Below are 22,162 nucleotides of genomic sequence, written 5' to 3'. Positions count from 1 at the left end.
AGTACCTCCGGGTCTTTCAGGCGGGTCAGATCGGGGTAAAGGTAAAACTTAATGCCCTCGGCGGCACCAGGCAGAGTCACGCCGCGAACCAGCAGCACAATCAGCATGAGGAAAGGAAACGTCGCTGTGAAATAGACCACCTACGGACAGACCGAGAGGAGGCCAGAGGGTTCGTGGATTTCCATTATGAATTTAAAATAATTATACACCTACGTAAAGCACAGAAATGAAATCCACAGAGAGCTGCAAACTCTGAAAGGAAGGCTGAAAGTGCACATTAATTGGGTCTTGTTCAAGAAACACAAGCAGAATGGCTTTCTGTGTAATTCGCTCATAAAATCATCCTTCCGCATTGAATCGAAGGGTTTTACAAACGATTTACACAGAAATCGGTTCTGCTCATGTTGCATGAATGAAGCTCAGTGTGCATCTGTGATCATAATCCTACACAGTTCCTTGACTGAAAAACACCAGTCTAGAGATATTTTCATGTGTGCCACCAAAACGTATCTCTATTTGACAGCTATGACTTTTCACATGAAGTGGCTGTATTTTTAAATAGAAAAAATTCTTTTAGAGACCCCTGTAAGGTCATTTTTTGTGTTTTTAGTTCATTTCTATTAGGTTTGAGCTTAGAGCTCATGTTTACACTGAAAGTTAATACAAATTAAATTGATCAAAAGTGACAGTAAAGACATTTATAATGTTACAAAGTTACAAACGTTTTGAACATTTAATTTATCCGAAAATTCTTAAATGTATCAGTTAAGCAGCACAACTGTTTTTAGCACCGATGATAATAATAATAAATGTCAAATCAGCATATCAGAAGGATTTCTGAAGGATCATATGTCACGATGCTGAAAATTCAGCTTTGCATCACAGAAATAAATTACACTACCAGTCAAGTTTTTGAACAGGAAGTTTTTTAATGTTTTTTAGAGAAGTCTCTTCTGCTCACCAAGCCTGCATTTATTTGACACAAAGTACAGCAAAAACAGTACATTTTTAGAATATTTTCACTGTTTAAAATAACTGTTTTTCTATTTAAGTATATTTTAAAATGTAATTTGTTCTTGTGATCAAAGCTGAATTTTCAGCTTCATTACTCCAGTCATGTGATCCTTCAGAAATCACTTTAATATACTGATTTGCTGAATTTTTTCAGAATTTTTTGATGAATAGAAAGTTCCAAAAATCAGCATTTATCTGAAATAAAAAGCTTTTAAAAAAAAAAAAAAAAAAAAAAAAAAAAGCTTTGTATTTTATTTTATTTATTTATTTTGGAAAGGAATTATAGAAATGTTTTATTAATAAATAATTTGTAATATTTTAAAATATTTTTTGTTTTATTTAATAAATAATGTTTTTATTTAATCATTTTATTTAGCAAGGATTTAAAGTGATCAAAAGTAATAATAAAGACAATTATAATGTTTGTAAAGATTTCTATTTCAGATAAATGCTGTCAAAGAAGAAACCTGAAAAATAATCTACTCAGCTGTTTTCAACATAATAATAATACTAATTCAGCTTTGAAATCACAGGAATAAATTACATTTTAAAATATATTTAAATAGAAAACAGTTATTTTAAATAGTGAAAATATTTCAACATTTTTGCTGTACTTTGGATCAAATAAATGCAGGCTTGGTGAGCAGAAGAGACTTCTTTAAAAAAAACATTAAAGATCTTACTGTTTAAAAACCTTTGGCTGGTAGTGTAAATGTTAAAACATATATATATACTGGGGAAATCTTCTTGAATTATGAATATACATTTTTCCAATCTGATTTATTGAAAGGCCAGCAACAACCACTTGGCTTCTGCTTGGTCATTTTAAGCACTCAGCTACATTTTTCACACTTAAAACATAATAACTAGGGCTGTCGGTTTAACGCATTAACTTAATTAGTTAAGAAAAAATAACGTGATTAAAATAAAGGACCACTTCCAGAACAACAATTCACAAATAATTTACTCACCCCCTTGTCATCCAAGATGTTCATGTCTTTCTTTCTTCAGTCATAAAGAAATTATGTTTTTTTGAGGAAAACATTTCAGGATTTTTCTCCATATAATGGACTTCATTGGTGCCCTGAATTTGAACTTCCAAAATGTAGTTTAAATGCAGCTTCAAAGACTCTAAACGATCCCAGCTCATCGATCAGTCATTTTTTTCAAAAAATAATTTGTTTACTTTTTAAGCACAAAAGCTTGTGTAGCACAGGCTCTGGGATGCGCGTCCACGATGCTACGAATTAGTGATGGGTCGTTCTTTAACGATTCGTTCATTTTGAACAAATCTTTAATGTGATTCAGGAAGAAGATTTGAAGAGTCAGGGAGTGATTCGTTCAGTCGCGCATGCGCAACATCCTATTAGGTTCTGTACTGGAATTAGTTCACCTGTTTGGAGTCTTCTGGTTTTTGGAGTGGTTCGTTCATCTTATGGGGCGTCACGTGATGAACGAACGACTCAAACCTGAAAATCTTGTCAGATAAGAGGTGAGGTGAGCTAATCATAGACTAAAGACCCAGGTAAACAATGAATGAATCTTTTCTGTTTCTTATAGCATTATAGTTTTGTCTTGTTTGTAGTGTGATCAACGTTTGTGTAAGCAGTAGATGTGTTAGGGAAGTAACACGTAACATTTGAATTATATTTTGCTAAAATGAACGAAATGACTCAAAAAGATTCGTTCATTTTGCTGAACGAGACTCAAAGGTCCGAGTCGGTAAAATGATTCAAACTTCCCATCACTACTACGAATCACATCTAAGTTCATTGTCTGTGTACTGAGTATGGAGAAAAACTCCATCTTATTTTCTCCTACAACTTCAGAATCGTCCGACACGTTGTACCTTTTTGTTTGTTCGCGTTGTAAACACTGGGTCTGTAGTTCCGCATCACCTTTCGACCTGATTCAATAGTACGTAGCGTCATAAACGCGCATCCCAGAGCCTGTGCGTAAAAGTATACAAATGTTTATTTTTCGAAGAGATAAGACCCTTCTTCCTCGGCTGGGATCGTTTAGAGCCTTTGAAGCTGCATTTAAACTACATTTTGAAAGTTCAAAATCGGGGACACAATTGAAGTCCATTATATGAAGAAAAATCCTGAAATGTTTTCCTCAAAAACCATCATTTCTTCACGACTGAAGACAGAAAGACATGAACATCTTGGATGACAAGGGGGTGAGTAAATTACTTGTGAATTGTTGTTCTGGAAGTGGATTCATAATGACATTTACCGCCACCTGCTGGCAGATTTAGTTTCTTATTTAAAGTAGCATATCATTAAAAAAACATTAAAGAGAGTTCACCCAAAAAATGTAAATTCTGTCACCCTCATGTCGCTCCAATTAAGTTCATTGTATGAACAAAAAATACTGAGTTGTTTCTCAAATGATCTTCTTTTATGTTGCAGTTTATGTTTACATGTAATAAATTTTGTTGAATCAAATCAAATATTTATTTCTAAAGCTATAATTTGTAACGTCTACTTGATACTTTCTCATTTAACACAAAATTAGCTTTAAATAATTGTAATAATTAATTAATCGACACATCGTGTAATTAATTAGATTAAAAACTATAATCGACTGACAGCCCTAATAATAACCGTTTCCCAACTTATACATCCCTAAAAGTGTAATAGCTGCCCCACTTATGATGTTCTAGAGGACGTTTCTTGTCCTCTCCCTCACCTTGCCGGTGGATTTGACTCCTTTCCAGATGCAGAAGAAGCAGATGATCCAGACGGCCAGGAGGCACAGCGCCAGTTCCCACTTCAGACCGCCGACCTCGTCGATCCCCGAAGAGATGCTGAGGACGTTCCGCCTACAGGCGATAGCAGAGTGATGAGAATGGGCGTAGAGCGTCCGTCCCGTACACACAGCCTCAGGACGACGCTCCCACGCGCTCGATACTCACTCCCAGAATTCGGTGACCGGCGAGGTGAGGTTGGTGGCGTTGGCGGAGAGCCAGAGGGTTTTGTTCTTGCGGACGGTGTCCTCCACGCAGTTCCCCGTGTTCCAGCTGTGCCTGCAGCGAGCCCAGGGCAGCTCGTGCTGGAAACACTGCAGCAGGTAGTACAGACCCCACGCCAGGATCACGATGTAATAGATGTTCAGCAGGGACACGATCACGATCGAGGCGTAGCCGATTCCTGATGCAAATACACAATACAAGTCAGTATGAAAGCAAAAGTCACTCTTACTGGCTTTCCTAAAACACATTCCTAGTTTTATTGTTCACAATTCATCAGTTATTATTCAAAACTACTTGCTTAAATTGATCAGAATTATATATAAATTACATCTTTATATATATAAATTATATTACATATAAATGTATTTCCACTACCATTCAGAAGTTTAGGGTTTTATGTTATATTTATATTTTTAAAGTGTCTCATGCTCAATAATATAGTAAAAACAGAAAAATTATGAAATATTATTACAATTTAAAATAACAATTTTCTATTGTAATATATTGTAAAATGTAATTTAGTTCTGTGATGCAAAGCTGAATTTTCAGCATCATTACTCTAGCCTTCATAAAATATATAAAATTTGATTTAAATAAAAATAAGAAAAGCAGTTTAGAAATGTCAAAATAAATAAGACTTCACTAACTAAATAAATACATTTAATTAAAATAAAACAAATATTTTTAAAAAAATACAATTAAATAAATAAAAAATGTATTGAATATTTTACACAGTATTAATATTTTTTATATGAAAAATACATATATTTGACTTAAGTAAATTTTTAAATTATACATTTAATTGACTATTTGATTCTACAAATAAATAAAATCATTTCATCATTTTACTGAAATAAAATAATTCTGATAAATAAGTACATAAAATTTGATTTAAATAAAAAATAGAAATGCATTGTAAAAATTACAAATATCTTAGAATACTAATTAAATAGATTTAACTGAAAAAAAAAACAGAATTTGATATATTAAATAAATATGTACTAAAAAATACTAAATAAATGAATTTTATTAAAATAATATATATATATATATATATATATATATATATATATATATATTTTAATGTCTATATATATTTTTTTATTATATATAATATCATTTGAAATTCAAAATAAAAAAATAAGTAAATAAAATTGGATTAAAATAAAAAAATAAAAATGTACTGTAAAAATGTAAAAAAAAAAAAAAATAATAATAATAAAATAATAATAATAATTAAATATATTTAACTGGAAAAATAAAACTTGATTTTAATATGTAAAAAAAAATTATAAATATGATTAAGATACTAACTAAATAAATTTGATTAAAATAAAAATATATATACTTTTAATTACTATATAATATCATTTGAATTACATAGATACATTTAAAGTTAATAAAATTGGACTAAAACGAAATAAATCTGATGAATAGTAAAAAAAAATGTACTAAAAAAATAGAAATGCATGTAAAAATATATAAAAAAAAAACTAATAATGGCACTTATATAAATAGATTTAACAACAATACAAAAAAATTGATTTAAATAAATATGTACAAATGTAAAAATAAATATAAAAATATGATTAATAAGATACATTTCAATAAATGTATTATTTATATTTAAATTTAGATTTTTAATTTATAAAATAAATACAAATAAAATAAATTACATCTAAATGTACAAAAAAAATCTTTCTGATCCCAAGCTTTTTAAACAGCAGTTGATATATATAAACTATATTATAGTCTAAATAGCATATTTAAATATGTGAACAATAAATCTTCAAGAACTTGTATCCAATATTAGCCAAATAAACAAATACTACTACCACAAACTGGAAAGTCTGACATGTATTTGCTGTATTTACATATTTGTTTGTTTATCTATTCATCTATATTGTTTTATTTCAAATTTCCTTTACATTAAGTGTTTAATTTTGACCAAATTCATGCTCGAGAGCCATTTAGTAATCATTATTTACATAAAGTTCTCTCTAATAAAATGTAAACAATTGTCAGGTAAAACATAAGCTCATTGATCGAATCCAATCAATTCATTTTATTCCAACCGTTACAACTGCATCTTTAAATATTTAGTTTATAAGTAGGGTTTAATGGATCAACGCTCAAATATTTAGTAGCGAAACAACTAACTTGGTTAGACTTGGTTCAAGTCTCTCCCGTTATGAAAGTAAAATAGGTTGAATAGCATTTCATGGTTTATAAAGAGGAAAGAGTTAATTGGACTATCCATCCTGTCAGCAGACGCTTGTTCTCTAAGCAATCTGTAGTGCCGTCCTGGAACTAACAGTCCCGGTGGACTAACCAGACCAACACACAATGGCTCGTCAACCCGTTAAACTGGCAGGACCGGAGCTGGTGGTTAAAGATAAGACAAGCATCACTACTCGCGCTGCACGTAGCCAGTCGCTCTTTGCATTACAGATATGAATGATATCTCAAATTATGAGTATTGTTGACGGGATGTGCCACATCTAAGCGGAACGGAGCCCAACGTGAGACTTCATGAGACGGAGAGCCTGTGTTGTCTCGGAGGGCCCTGCTGTGTGTTAATGAGTCAAACACAGCTGAAGCGACTCTATTCTCAGAGCAATGAGGCTTCACCTGTTGGCTCTGACACGTCTGCGTCTGAAATCATATTTTTAGTGTTCGTTTTCTAGGGCTGAGGGCAGTCAAAGGGCCGAGTGCCAGTTTTATGCTATAATTAATACAAAGTGCCACGAGCTCGCGCCGCGGAGCCACGAGCCGCCGTGACAGCTGACGAGAGAATGGCAAACGTGCGTTTGAGTACGTAACGTAGATACGCGTGCGTGTTCGAGGGAGAATAGTCAGCTGCCACTGAGACTAAGAACATAATCATTGGGTGAAAGGGGACAATGGGCTCACGGTGGCAGGAAATATCACTCATTTGCGCTGTACATGCTAAATAAAACCCAGACACGTGAGCGACGTGCCCATGCAAGTGCGTATATAGAGGTCAGGCACCGAAGTAAAAAAAAATCACACAAGGGAGTGAGGATCCATGGAAAAGTTTAAAGAAAAGCAATGTATAAAATGTAAAAAAAAAAAAACTAATTAAATAAATTATTTAATTAATTAATTTGATTTAAATAAATAATATATTTGCAATAAAAATGAATGAATAAAATTTGATTTAATAGATAAAACCAGCGTTGGGGGTGACGCATTACAAGTAACGCGAGTTACGTAATAATATTACTTTTTTCAAGTAACTAGTAAAGTAACGAAAATATCTGAGTTACTTTTTCAAATAAGTAACGCCAGTTACTTTTTTCCCCATTTATTGATTGACAACTGTTGGGAAATTAGTAAACATGATGTTACTGTATTCTAGACTAAATGTGAACATGCATTAAATCACAAAAAACAGATTCAGTATAAAAACAGTGAAAAATATCTAAAAGTAGTTACATTTTTCAAATAAATTGTAATTACTTTTACTTTTAAAAGACAGTAACTAGTAATATATAATGTATTACATTTTGGAAGTAACTTGCCCAACACTGGATAAAACAAATAAATACATAAAATTTGGTACTGAAATTTTTATATTTATATAAATTAAAATTAAAATTATACATTTGATTAAATAAACACATTTATTTAAATAAAAAGTAAAACTGAATTATTAAAAATAATAAGGCTAACTAATAAATTGTTACTGTATTTAGATTTAAATGTGAACATGCATTAATATTCATCTCACTCACAAAAAACAGATTCAGTATAAAAACAGTGAAATGCAACTCAAAAGTAACTTAAAAGTAGTGTAAACAAACTAAGAAACTTCACTAACTAAATAAATGAATTTGATTAAAATAAAAAAATAAAAAATACAATTTAATAAATAAAAATATATTGTAAATATTTTAACTAAATAAATGAATTTGATTAAAATAAAAAAATAAAAAATACAATTTAATAAATAAAAATATATTGTATATTTTACATAGTATTAATCAGGCCTTTTTACATGAACCTACTGATTAAAATTTAATTAATGTTTTTTTTTTTTTTTTTTAAATGTAATAACTTTTAGGTAGATAAATAAATAAATTAATAGACATTTGATTAAAAAAAACAATTTAATAAATAGAAAATATATTGTATATTTTACACAGTATTAATCAGGTCTTTTTACATTAACCTACTAATTACATTTTTTTTTTTTTTTTTTTTAATTAAAAAGTTATACTAAACTTTATATAAATAACTAAATAAACATATGATAAATGTTAAAAATAAACAGTTAATATTATTTGGTTAAGTAAATAACTATAACTAAGTAAAAAAAATAATGTGATTGAAATAGGAACATTTAAAATTATTTGATTTAAACAAAACAAATCTGATAAAAAATAAGTAAATATAGTTTGATTCAAAAAAATAAAAATAAGAAATGCACAGTAAAAGTGCAAAAATAAATAAGAAAAAACTAATAATACTAATTAAATAAATAGATTTAACTAAACTAAAAACTAAAATATGTTTATTTAAATAAAAATGTAAAAATAAAAGATGAATAAGATACTAAATATATTTGATTAAAATGAAAAATAATAAAAATCTAATTTAATTAATGTAAAAATAAATAAAGATGAATAAGATATTAACTAAATAAATTTGATTAAAATGAAAAAAATATATATATATATATATATATATATAATGTATATTTTACACAGTATTAATTGGGTCTACATTACATGAAAATATGAAAATATTTATCTGCCTTTTACTTTTTAGGATGGGGGTCGCTCACATCTGGAAGTCTGTGGAATTTAAAAGATTGAAAGCCTAGCTCTAAGAAACGCCTCTTGTCCTGTTGTTTCTCCTCAAATCGTGTCTGCTCCTAACACAACCACTCCATTTTGGCTCCTGAGCTGAGAGGAGATCCCATCGCAAGCATCTCAGTCACCTCTCACGGCTGTTGCCATGGAGATCCGAATACATGTCCAAATGCGGAGCGGGGTGTTAGTCAGAGCACTCTGAAGCAGAGAGCGGCGCAAAGCAAACAAATCATGGGGAATTAAACGAACATGTACAGTGTGTGTGTACGAGTGACCCGCATCTCACTCACACACACACACACACACGTAAGAACATGCAGAATCAGAACACGACGACACGCTTGAAAAGAACACCGCGTCTTCTACTGTTGCCTAGCAACCGCAGCAGATGCTGAAAACAGGTCAGAGTGAAGATGCTTTAACGAGACACTTCAGCAGCCAATCGCACTGGATGCGCATCACAGTAACGGCCGTGCCGATTGGTCGACGCTGCCGTGAGAGACCGCGAGCGGCCGACGGGGGGGATGGGAGCATTATGAAATATGATTTATGCTGATTAAAATGTGCTTGAGCCCCATGAGTCATTAAATATCATCAAAGTCAGACCTGTCTCGTCCTCTCTCTCAATCTCTCTTCATCAATCCTTTTGTCTCACCAGTGAAAATGGGGCAGAGTTTCCCCCAGCAGGTGATTCCTCCCTCAGAGGTGAACTGGCCGAGCGCCACCTCCAGAAAGAAGACGGGAAGACCTCCGCCAAACAGAAATATGAAGTAGGGGATGAGAAATGCACCTGGAAAGACCAACACAAGATAAAGCAGGTGCACATAATACAGAAAACCACATTAAATGATCAAGGGCACAACAAAATGAGTAAAAATCATGTTCGCAGGAATGCATTGCAATGGACATTGTGAAACATGAAAAGTAGTCCTACACCATAATTTTGCTGATTAAATAATTTTTTTTTTTCTGTATTAAATAATTAAAGCGCTTAAACAAAAATACAAGCTTTTTATTTTTTGCATATTATGCAGAAATTATGGTAGTAATATAGACTATTAATAACATTAAATGGTAACCAACAGTAAGTTAAAGATACTATTGTAAGAGCTAAACTGGCAACTTGGAACCACAATGTTGTTATTGTTAACTATTAAAAATAATTTTTGGTCAGTGCAATAAAGCTTATATATATATATATATATATATATATATATATATATATATATATATAGACATAGATAGATATATATATATATATATATAGATAGATAGATAGATAGATAGATAGATAGATAAAATATAAAAAAATAAATAAATAAAAGCTAAATAGAAATAAAACAATGAACGCACATAACAAAATTAATAAAAAATAAAATTCAAATGAAAACTGAGAATATAAAAATAAAAGCTAATTATAAATATTAATAAATACAATAAATGAACAGTTTATTAGCAAAAACAGAGAACTCTGTTTAAAAAAAAAAAAAAATTGTGTTTTATTGTATTAGCAGTATTTTTGGTTATTTTTACCTAATCAAAATAACCCAACTGCAATTTGATTATTAATTGGATTGCACAATGAAAAACATGATTTTTGAATATTGTTGAGTTTTTGAACTCTTCATATATTAATAAACACAATATTAAATACATTTTAATACAATGCAATATAAATACAATAAATACAATATACAATATAAAATATTAATAAATACAATAGTGTATAAATAATACTAAATTATTTAGAAATTATTTATAAATATATTACTATATATATTTTTTATTGTATTATATTTAGTATTAATATAATATAGTTTTTATGCACAAATTTATTATAACAGAATTATGGAAGTCTGTTTCTGCCACTGAATAAAAAATAAGAAACAAAAGGTAATAGTGACTTTTTATCTCGCAATTCTGACTTTTCTTCTCAGAATTGAAATATAAACCCACAATCGCGAGTTATAGAGTCAGATATGAGACATAAAGTCACAATTCTGAGAAATAAAGACGGAACTGCGAGATATAAACTCAATTCTGACTTTTTTTTTAGAATTGCAAGTTTGTATCTCACAGTTGTGACTTTTTTTGTGGAATCTTGCCAGTCTGACTTTATAACATGCAATTGCGAGTTGTGAGATATAAACTCACAATTCTGAGAACATATCCATCTTTTTCTCCTTAAAACTGAACTTCATAACTTTCTCCCAACACTGCAGAACTGTTTTAGAAACATTTCAAAACAGTGTTGTCACAATTTTAAACCCTAAATTTGTCACCGGCATCAATGTTTCTCTAACATTCTCTAACAAGTCAGAATTGCAAGTTTATGTCATGCAATTCTGACTTTATAACTCATTAAATTTCACAATTCTCAGAAAAAAAGTCAGAATTGTGAGATAAGTTGCAATAACCTTTTTTATTCAATGGTGAAAACGGCCTTCCATATAGAATTGAATACAATATATTAATATTTAAACTTGTAAAACTTCTGAAGCTCAAAATGTATTATTTTTTTATTTTTATTTTTTTTATTTATATGTTTATTTGAATAGGGATTTGAACAGTTGCCAGTAGCCATTGACTTCCATAGTATTTTGTTTTTCCAACTGTTTTGATACCAACATCTTTAAAATGTCTTTTTTTTATGTGCAACAGAGAAAGAAACAAGTTGTTTGGAACAACTTTAGAGTGTAAATGATAACAGAATTTTCCTTTTTGAGTGAACTGTCCCTTTAATGTCACAAAATTATGTTTGCATGTGACATTAGCAGATATTTACAGTGTAAACAGACTGAAAAGTGCTACCTCAAACATATTTTGTTGACATATTACACATGTAAACACACTCACCTCCGCCATTCTTGTAGCAGAGGTACGGAAAACGCCAAACGTTGCCTAAACCCACGAAACCTCCGGCCACAGAGAGCACAAAGTCCAGCTTGCTGGCCCATTTCTCCCGCTGTGGTGCTTTGCCCTCCGCCTCGTCTTCGGGACGCGTGCCGGGACTCTTACCGGGAGACGGCTTCATCGTGTCCTTATGGAAATCTTTGAGACACTGCAACTTTTCCTTCTGTGCCATACTGACAATAAAGGAGAGGTCGGGTTGAGAATGATTTACACTACCAAACAAAAGAAATGAATAGATGCATTAAAATAATGAATTGAAAGTAAAGACATATCTCATAAATTTTCTAAAGTAAGCAGCATAATTGTTTACAACATTAATAATCAGAATGATTTCTGAAGGATCATGTGACACTGAAGACTGGAGTAATGATGATGAAAATTCAGCTTTGCATCACAGAAATAAACCAGATAAAAAAGTTTGTCAAGACAAACTTTAGGTTGGCTTGAGAAAGCCCAGCTTGAAAGTTTAAAGGACTTGTAAAAGCTTGAAGTTTGAAAATGTAGATAATGGATTACATAGATATTGTTGCTAGCATGTTTTTAGCATGATTAACAACTTGTTAGCATGTTTTTAGCATGATTAGCATGTTACTAGCATGTTGTTAACATGATTAGCAGGTTGTTAGCATGTTTCTAACATAATTAGGAAGTTGCTAGCATGTTTCTAGCATGATTAGCAAGCTGTTAGCATGTTGCTAGCATGTTTCTAGCATGACTAACATGTTGCTAGTATGTTTCTAGCACAATTAGCAAGTTGCTAGCATGTTTCTAACATGACTAACATGTTGCTAGTATGTGTCTAGCATGATTAGCAAGTTGCTATCATGTTTCTAACATGATTAGCTAGTTGTTATCATGTTGTTAGCATGTTTATAGCATGATTAGCATGTTGCTAAGATGTTTCTAGCATGATTACCAAGTTGCTAACATGTTTCTAGCATGATTACCAAGTTGCTAGCATGTTTTTAACATGATTAGCATGTTTTTAGCATGATTAGCAAGTAGTTAGCATGTTGTTACCATGATTAGCATGTTGCTAGCATGTTTCTAGCATGATTAGCATGTTGCTAGGATGTTTCTAACATGATTACCAAGTTGCTAACATGTTTCTAGCATGATTAGCATGTTGCTAACATGTTGTTACCATGATTAGCATGTTGCTAGCATGTTTCTAGCATGATTAGCAAGTTGCTACCATGTTTCTAGCATGATTAGCAAGTTGTTATCATGTTTCTAACATGATTAGCAAGTTGTTACCATGTTGTTACCATGATTAGCATGTTGCTAGCATGTTTCTAGCATGATTAACAAGTTGCTACCATGTTTCTAGCATGATTAGCAAGTTGTTAGCATGTTGTTACCATGATAAGCAAGTTGTTAGCGTGTTGCTAGCATGTTTCTAGCATGATTGGCATGTTGTTACCATGATTAACAAGCTGTTAGCATATTGCTGGCATGTTTCTAGCATGACTAACATGTTGCTAACATGTTTCTAGCATGATTAGCAAGTTGTTACCATGTTGTTACCATGATTAGCATGTTGCTAGCATGTTTCTAGCATGATTAACAAGTTGCTATCATGTTTCTAGCATGATTAGCAAGTTGTTAGCATGTTGTTACCATGATTAGCATGTTGCTAGCATGTTTCTAGCATGATTAGCAAGTTGTTAGCATGTTGTTACCATGATTAGCAAGTTGTTAGCATGTTGCTAGCATGTTTCTAGCATGACTGGCATGTTGTAAGCCTGATTAGCCAGTTACTAGCATGTTACTAGCATGATTAGCAGGCTACTAACATGACTCTAGTTATTAATAATAATAATAATAAGCTTAAGTAGCAGATCAGTAGGTTGTCTTTCTTAAGCCAACCTAATTAAGTTTTAACACATTAATGTAGAAAATGGTTGTTTTAAATTGTAATAATATTTAACAATATTACTGTTTTTACTGGATTTTTAATGAAATAAATGAAGCCGTGGTGACTTCTTTTAAAAACCTGAATAAATCTCACAGAACATTAGTGTATCATAGATGTCTATTATTATGTGTTAAACTGAGCTGAAAATCTTTCATGAAGACCCATGAGGAAAAAATAAATCTCATAACAGATAAATAAACTGAGCTATGAAATCAAATCCACTGAGACTGCTGTTATATAAGACAGATCTAGAAGCGAAAGCTTTAAAAAATCAGCAGATCTCAGTGCTGACAGCTTAAAGCTCATGCAAAACATTCCCAGGACTCATTTGAATAACACAGAAGCCTCAAAACCTAACACGTATACAACTATGTAAGTGTAAATGATACAATATAGAAAATGTTTCAGTGTTTGCTGTTTTATATAGTGCTCCAGCTAAGAATAAGACTTGAGATCTTGAGCTCTTCAGGCTGAGCAGGAAGCCGTTCTATAGTCTGATATCCTGTGTGAAACTCACACTGACACTAAAAAAAACTGATCACTCCATTACACACGTCCTAGTTGGCCAGAGCTCTTTTCTCTGTGTTTAGGGGGTTTGATACCATTTTTGCATCTATATTTTTAACAGCAGAAAGTCAACACATGATTTCTTAACATCCTCTTATCTATTCCTATCAGGAGTTATCTAAGGATAAATCCTTCTGATGAAGCCTGGAAAGACACGGCAGGTTGTATTGCTCCCGTAAATTCTAGAATGTTTCCATTTTGCATTTTTCCCATTTAATGCATCTGTTTTCATTACAAATTATAATGGACAACACAGTTGAGGTGAAAATGCATGTATTTGAAAACGTCTTAGTATTTTCTTTGTCACTCTTCTTTACACTACATAAACAAAATGTGATGATCATGTTCTCCAGCATGATTTCAGATGATCCCAAGAGCACGTTAGGCTTAGAAACACGAGTAATTCCCCAGCTAACAGGGAATGTTCTCACATTTTTTAAAAGTTACATAAACGTTCTTAAAGTAACGTTTATGGGACATTTTTAGAACTTTGATATATATGCTCAAAACATTCTGAGATCAACATTCTCAAACACGTGAACTAATTCCAGTACAGAACCTTATAGGATGTTCCGAGTCAATTAAAGATTCATTCAAAATGAACAAATCATTTAAGAATGACCCATGGACTCGAAAACAATGAGCAATCATTTTGCTAGATAAGACCCTTCTTCCTCGGCTGGGATCATTTAGAGCCTTTGAAGCTGCATTTAAACTACATTTTGGAAGTTCAAAATTGGGGCACCAATGAAGTCCATTATATGGAGAAAAATCCTGAAATGTTTTCTTCAAAAATCATAATTTCTTCACAACCGAAGACAGAAAGACATGAACATCTTGGATGACAAGGGGGTGAGTAAATGATTTGTAAATTGTTGTTCTGTGGACTTCTCCTTTAAACATTCTAAAAAGCATTTTTGTAACCTTTAAATAACAATCTAATTGCAACAAGAAAACTGGAATTTTAATGTTCTTAGTATGTTAAAAACAAGTGTTCAAATAATGCTATATTTTGGGTGAAAATGTTAGAATGTTAAAGGGGTCATCAGATGCTAAGTTCACTTTTTCATGTTGTTTGAACATTAATGTGTGTTGTCAGTGTATGTACAAATCTACCCTATAATGATAAAAATCCATGCAGTGGTTTTTAATTCATCTGTAAAAATAATATCCCCTTTTGCAGATCGAGCCATTCTCAGATGCCTGTCGTTGTGGCGTCACACAGACAGAGGACACTCCCACGATAGTTGATTGACATGAGCGTCTTACCTCAGATCAGCTGTAACAGTCCGACCTCCACTGTTTCGATGCCGGAGCAGGGATGTAAGTTAGACAAGAATATCACCAATTGAGCGATTAAGGTGTTTCTGGATGTAATAATGAACATAGTGGTCGTCATTTACTCCCCACATCTGAGCCGCTGAAGATGCAGTGGATTTCGTTTGTTTGTGAAGGGAATGTGCCTCGCGATCTACATAAATGCGTCTATGTTTGCACAAATCATTCGTGATCCAGCTTCACTTACAGCAGAAGTAAGTATAAGCGTTTTTTAATGAATCTCTGCAATCACCTTTCCTAATAACGTGCAAGTTTCGCGGCTAAATGCTAAAGTAAACAGGCTCGTCACTCCACAGAGAGAAGAGAGGGGCGGGGCCTCAGAATCCCTCAGAATAGGATGATTTTTGCAAAGCTCATTTTGACAAGGTAAAAAGGGTGTTGTTTTACACAACCATTGAGAATTTTTAAGCAAAGTATATTATAGACTTTTCATTAAGACCCTAAAGAATCATATCTATTTGTGGAAAATGGGCATCCAATGACCCCTTTAAGAAATGTTTTTGTACCCTTTCAAACCACAACAAGAAAACTGTAATTTCAGCATTTTAGAAACATTTCAAAACGGTGTTGTTACAATTTTCTAACCTAAAATTGTCACCTCTGTCTAACATTTTTCAAAATTCTAAAACTTTTGAAGTTTAAAATAGATTGTTATCTTGAGCTCTTTTGACATTAGATTCCAACGAGCCATTAAATCACAAAACATCCATCTTATCTCATCTGGAGAATGAGCAGTGTGTCAATTTATTGTGAAATAAAACTGATAAGAACTCCACACCAATAAGTGGAATGTGACTGGTTCGCCTGGGTCACCAGACCGTCTGAAAAGCTAAATCGGATTGCTAGACTCATACTGGCCCAATGCCCTTGTGGCAGTGTTTCTGTGGCCATGAGCAGAAAATTATTGCAGGGTCACAGCTCAGCTTATTTCAGCCACCATCACCCTCTTTCAACCTTGACCCCAACGATGACCTTCTAAACACGCACACATCTCTCATTAGCCTTCACATAGATAAACACTGATAGCGCGCTATCAACAAAAGCTATGTAAATGCATGTTTAATCAACCAATGGCGTAAGCAGAGAAGAAAAAGCCAAGACAATGTATCAGAAGGCCACAACAACAGACAGCTGTGACTCAACCTTGTCTAGATATTCAGCTGTGAAGGTTATAAATTACTCTAACTATCAACTCTGGAACACAAATTAGATGTATTAAAATGCTCAAAGCATGTAGGGGATGGTCTAATAATCTAATTATACTCAAAAGCCAACAAAGGAAAACTCATGAAGCAAATTTAATCTATAACATTTCATCTAATGCCATCATCTATAATGGAACTTCATGTTTTGCTACAATGATTCAACTTTAAAAGAGTGGAAAAACAATGCCATCTTTGTACAATACAAAATCAGTAAGGGTTAGGGATTTAAAAAAAATAACAATAACAACAGTTTTATAACATGGTGCAATGATATTACAGCAGTTTTGTTGACATTTTACCACATACTGTTGTAATTCCATGGTATTTTTAATATTGGTATTTAATATTGATGATGATTGGTATTTAGTATTGATATTGATGACAAAGGAAAACTCATGAAGCTAATGGCATATTATAAACTGAAATGACAGCATTTAATCTAAAGCCATTATCTGGGAAGACGCTCTAATGTTAGTTCATTATTGTCTAGTCAATCAAACAATGATATTTAAAACAACATCCATAAAGATTAGGGATCAGAAAGAGCCAGATTTAGAACATGGTGAAAAAGGTTCAGAAATAATGTTTTCATACAGTTTTAAAAATGGCAGTATTAAACGTTGAGCAAACATATTTAAATGTAACGTTCCCATAACGTTTTCAAATGATTAAATGGAATGTTCCTCTAACGTTCGCATAACCAAGGAGAAACATTTTAAATCGTTTTTAATCATTAAAAAGAGAGAACTACATGTTTTGAATATTTAAAAAATGTTCAAAAATAAAGTTTTCATACGTTTTAAAAACGGTTGTTTTAAATGTTTAGCTAATATTTAAATGTAACATTCTCATAACATTTTCAAATAACAGAATGGAATTTACATAGAATTTTTCCCCTGTATGTTCCACTAACATTTGCATTACCAAGAACAAAACTTTTTAATAAATTAAAACAACAACAAAAAAAAAGAAAAATCTACAAATATTTATTATACCGTTTTCAAAATGACAGAATGGAATGTTCCTCTAATGTTCACAGAACCAAGAAGAAACGTTCTTTACACATTTAAAAAACATTCCGAAGTAACATTTTCTTAATGTTAATTCATTCATAACTCAAAATGTTAGCCAAACGTTCTTAGAACATATTTTTGATGACTGGGATTCAAAAGCATGTAAATATTAGGACAAACATTCTTAAAATAATGTTTATGGAATCATTATCAATATTTTATATACTTTCCTGTAATGTTGAGAGGAAATGTTGGGTATTTTAAACGTTTAGAAGTTATTTAAATGTGACGTTCCCATAACATTTTCAAACGATAGAATGGAATTTTCATAGCATTTTTTAAATTATAAAATGGAATGTTTCTCTAACATTCGCATAACCAACAACAAACATTTTTAATAAAAAGAGAACTAGATGATTTGAATATTTTAAAAATGTTCAGAAATAATGTTTTCATACCGTTTTGAAAACGGTTGTTTTAAATGTTTAGCAAATATTTACATATAACATTGTCATAACATTTTCAAATAATAGAATGGAATTTTCATAGTATTTTTCCACTGTATGTTCCACTAACATTTGCATTACCAAGAACAAAACTTTTTAATAAATTAAAGCAACAACAACAAAAAAGAAAAAATCTACTTTTTGAATATTTAAAATAAAAAATGTTCTGAAATAACGTTTTCATAACGTTTTCAAAATGACAGAATGGAATGTTCCTCTAATGTTCACATAACCAACAACAAACATTTTTAATAAAAAGAGAACTAGATGTTTTGAATGTTTTAAATAAAGATCAGAAATAATGTTTTCATACCGTTTTAAAAACGGTTGTTTTAAACGTTTAGCAAATATTTACATATAACATTGTCATAACATTTTCAAATAATAGAATGGAATTTCATAGCATTTTTCCACTGTATGTTCCACTAACATTCGCATTACCAAGAACAAAACTTGATTAAATTAAAGCAACAACAACAAAAATCTACGTTTTGAATATTTAAAAAAATGTTCTAAAATAACGTTTTCATAACGTTTTCAAAATGACAGAATGGAATGTTCCTCTAATCTTCACAGAACCAAGAAGAAACGTTCTTTACACATTTAAAAAACGTGTTGAATGTTTGAAAAACATTCGGAAGTAACGTAAACGTTGAGAAATTATTTAAATGTAACATTCCCATAACATTTTCAAACGATAGAATGGAATTTTCATAGCATTTTTTAAATTATAAAAAGGAATGTTCCTCTAACGTTCGCATAACCAACAACAAACATTTTTTTAATAAAAAGAGAACTAGATGATTTGAATATTTTAAATAAAGTTCAGAAATAAGGTGTTCATACAGTTTTAATATACAAATGTTTTCGATACAATGGAATGTTCCTCTATTGTTCACAAAACCAAAACGTTCTTTACACATTTAAAAGCGTTTAAAAACCAATCAGAAGTAACGTTTTCTTAAAGTTAACAAATGTTAGCAAAACATAGTTTTGATGACTGGGAATCAAGTGCATGCTACTGCTGCACGGTACTTGAGGAGAAAGTGCAAAGCACTGTTTCTGCAAGGTCATCTCATGTCATGCATTATAAAACTAAATCTGTCTGCTCTCAAAATTAAACCTGAAAAATATCCCGCTCGAGCATCACCAGGTGCCCTAATTCTCCGGCGCGCGCTCCTGATTAAATTACATTTTTATGCGTGTTTAATTTGGAAACTCCAGCTAAATAAAAGGCTGCGCATGCGGACACGCCTCGAAACTCTCATTCATTTGTGAAGCAATTACGTGTCTAATGCATATCCATCAACGAGGCTTTTGCATTTACCACACTAGAACCAATGGAGATGATAAGAAGTTAAAATCTTGGCTGTGCCCCAATAACCTACATTGTGTCTGAGCGAGTGCCGGTGTTACATGAACCCACATGACAGGATGTTTGAGACCGATCAGTCTCCAGCGGTGTCAGTGTTTACATGCAGGAGCAGTGCAGAGGAAATTCACATTAACCTACATTTTTATTGAGCTGTTAAAGCATGCGCTTTGAGAATGATGCTCTGTGATGGTCCTGAGGGTGCTGGCTATATTAAACCGCCACAGGGTTAACCAATACTTACAATTCATCTGTAATTACGGTGCATCTAAAATAAATTGATTGCGTTTAATATTTAATGACACTAAGCTTCCAAAAAGCCTGTGAGAGCACTTAAGACAAAAAGAGCATTTGTGCACAATAACACACATCGCTTTCAGTTTTGGTAATAATGTTGTTGTATGATATTCTAACTAGAACTGTTGAGTGGCGCAATAGTTTAGTCTCTCATCTATCGTTCTTTGACAATAAGTCATAAAAGTGCGCTTCTCAAAAATGCAAATCAGACTGAATTTTAATTCAATATATATTTTAATTTTAAAAATGACTATATATCCGCCTTAGACAAAAATACTTAACATGTTGATAAAATATAGGCTACATAAAGATGCAGCTCAGCCTCCGCTGACCTGTAAGGTGTCACTCACCTGACAATGCAATTTATTGCTCAGGTCCGTCTGTTGTTCTTTTGTCTTCCTGTGGTGAGGCTACAAAGCGAGGGAAATAATCTTTACGCCCTCTCCCCCCGATTTCTGTCTTATATGCGAGCGCATGTAATAACGGAGAGAGTGGAAAAACACCAGGCTCTCATGCAACAGGAGTGTTTCTTAAAGAGACAAGCACACGCTCGCTTCGCATCGCGTCGCGCCGCTGGGCGGCAATTTTGTTGCTTGGTAATGAGTTTATCCGACACCAGCAGAGGGCACAGAAACCTGTATCCACCATCGAGTCTCATACATTCAAATCACAATGTTTTGTTGTTGTTTGGTCACCCTTAATGTATATTTAAAACTGGATTCGTTTTCAAAGATTAGCACCTGACTGAAAATACTCATCAGTGAAGCAGAGAAAAGTAACGTTTATCACGTCTGAATAAAATGATTAACCATTTAATTAAAGAACACCAAGTTAAAAGTTCAAAAAGCAAACCCCGCCCATTAATTGTTTCCACACCTCATTCGCGATTTTGATGTTGCGCATGCGCACTGTGGATTAGGACGGAGACCTGTTTGCGTCACTGTATTGGAAAGCAAAGCGTCATTCACACATGCCATTCCATCATAAGTCCTGGATGACTGACAAACCATACATTTTTTTTCCCAATGCATTTCGGAGTCTGTGCCGCGGCGAAATCTCCACTTACAGTGCTGAAGTGAGGTCACATGAAGGGTTCAGTGGCCTTGTGAGGGGATAATCTACCTAGACTCAAAACGTAGGGATCAACAAGAAAGAAAAAAGGGTGGGGTGGAGGGCGTAAATGTCCAAAGTCTGATTGTACGGCAACAATGGCGAGCTAATCGTGTCTGCCAATCACAAACGAGCCAAAGGATTGTGATCCTCGGTGGTGTTTTTCCATGAAGCTAGTGTGCCACGATGCCTTCACATGTCCTCTCATCTTTGCTTTTCTTATCTGCTTTAATAAAATCTGATTGCATGATTACAATTCAAGGTTATGGATATCAAGGTCTGTTATTGTGGCATTTGAAGCTATTCTGTATAGTGTATTATGAAGAGTTTGGTCACCCGAATTCATGACATACGCATGTGTGAGATTGTCTGCAGACAGATGGCTTGTCCATGTGTCCACACTGTGCTGATCACTCAAAGGGTGAGAGCTGTGGTCATTACGCTACTGGACGGCAGTCTCTCGCTGCATCGTTTCTATTATTTTTTCCCACATACATGCTGAGCATGTAGATGTACACGTCGCATCCATGTGACAGTATCTAATCTGTCAATGCACAAACGTGTTACATGCTTTAGGAGAATTAGTATCAAAAATACTGTGAATGCTCAGAATGCACTGTGATGTAATATTAATATATAAACCAACTTAAAATGACATGCATTACCTTTTAAAAAACTCCGTTTTAGTGTAGTATCATAATTTTATTAAAAGTATATTAATGCACTACCAGTCAAAAGTTTTCAACAGTATGATTTTTAATGCTTTTTAAAGAATTCTGTTCTGCTCATCAAGCCTGCATTTATTTAATCCAAATTTGAATATATTTTAAAGTGTAATTTATTCCTGTGATTTCAAAGCAAAATTTTCAGCATCATTACTCCAATCACATGATCCTTCAGAAATCAAAATGTATCATTATTATTTAAATAATACATTTTAAAAAGGTGTGTACATTTATTTCAGGATTCTTTGATAAATAGAACGATCTAAAGATCAGCAATTATCTGAAATAAAAAGCTTTTGTAACATTATACACTATACCATTCAAAAGCTTGGAGTCAGTTTGTTTATTTATTTATTTTGGGGGGAAATA

General features: G+C 32.4%; 1 protein-coding gene across 3 annotated transcripts in view; it reads right to left on the bottom strand.

Moving 5' to 3' along the window:
- Window positions 1-20,505, bottom strand: part of slc6a6a (solute carrier family 6 member 6a) — a 38,409-nt gene extending 17,904 nt beyond the window's left edge. Inside the window, exons 1-6 of one of the 3 annotated variants that reach the window (XM_051116906.1) lie at window positions 20,309-20,501; window positions 11,686-11,954; window positions 9,485-9,619; window positions 3,935-4,169; window positions 3,709-3,841; window positions 6-140 (exon numbers count right to left, since the gene is read on the bottom strand). In XM_051116906.1, the coding sequence (XP_050972863.1) occupies window positions 6-140; window positions 3,709-3,841; window positions 3,935-4,169; window positions 9,485-9,619; window positions 11,686-11,914 (867 nt within the window). In that variant the 5' untranslated portion in view covers window positions 11,915-11,954; window positions 20,309-20,501. Of the gene's footprint in view, window positions 1-5; window positions 141-3,708; window positions 3,842-3,930; window positions 4,170-9,484; window positions 9,620-11,685; window positions 11,955-20,308 lie in introns of those variants that run through there. The other 2 variants (XM_051116905.1, XM_051116907.1) reach the window with 2 other exon arrangements.
- Between the last annotated feature and the right edge of the window lie 1,657 nt (window positions 20,506-22,162).

Source organism: Labeo rohita, chromosome 8 (assembly GCF_022985175.1).
Source record: "Labeo rohita strain BAU-BD-2019 chromosome 8, IGBB_LRoh.1.0, whole genome shotgun sequence".
NCBI lineage: Eukaryota > Metazoa > Chordata > Actinopteri > Cypriniformes > Cyprinidae > Labeo > Labeo rohita.
Note: the sequence above shows the minus strand (reverse complement) of the source record. Positions and strands in the feature narration are given on the sequence as shown.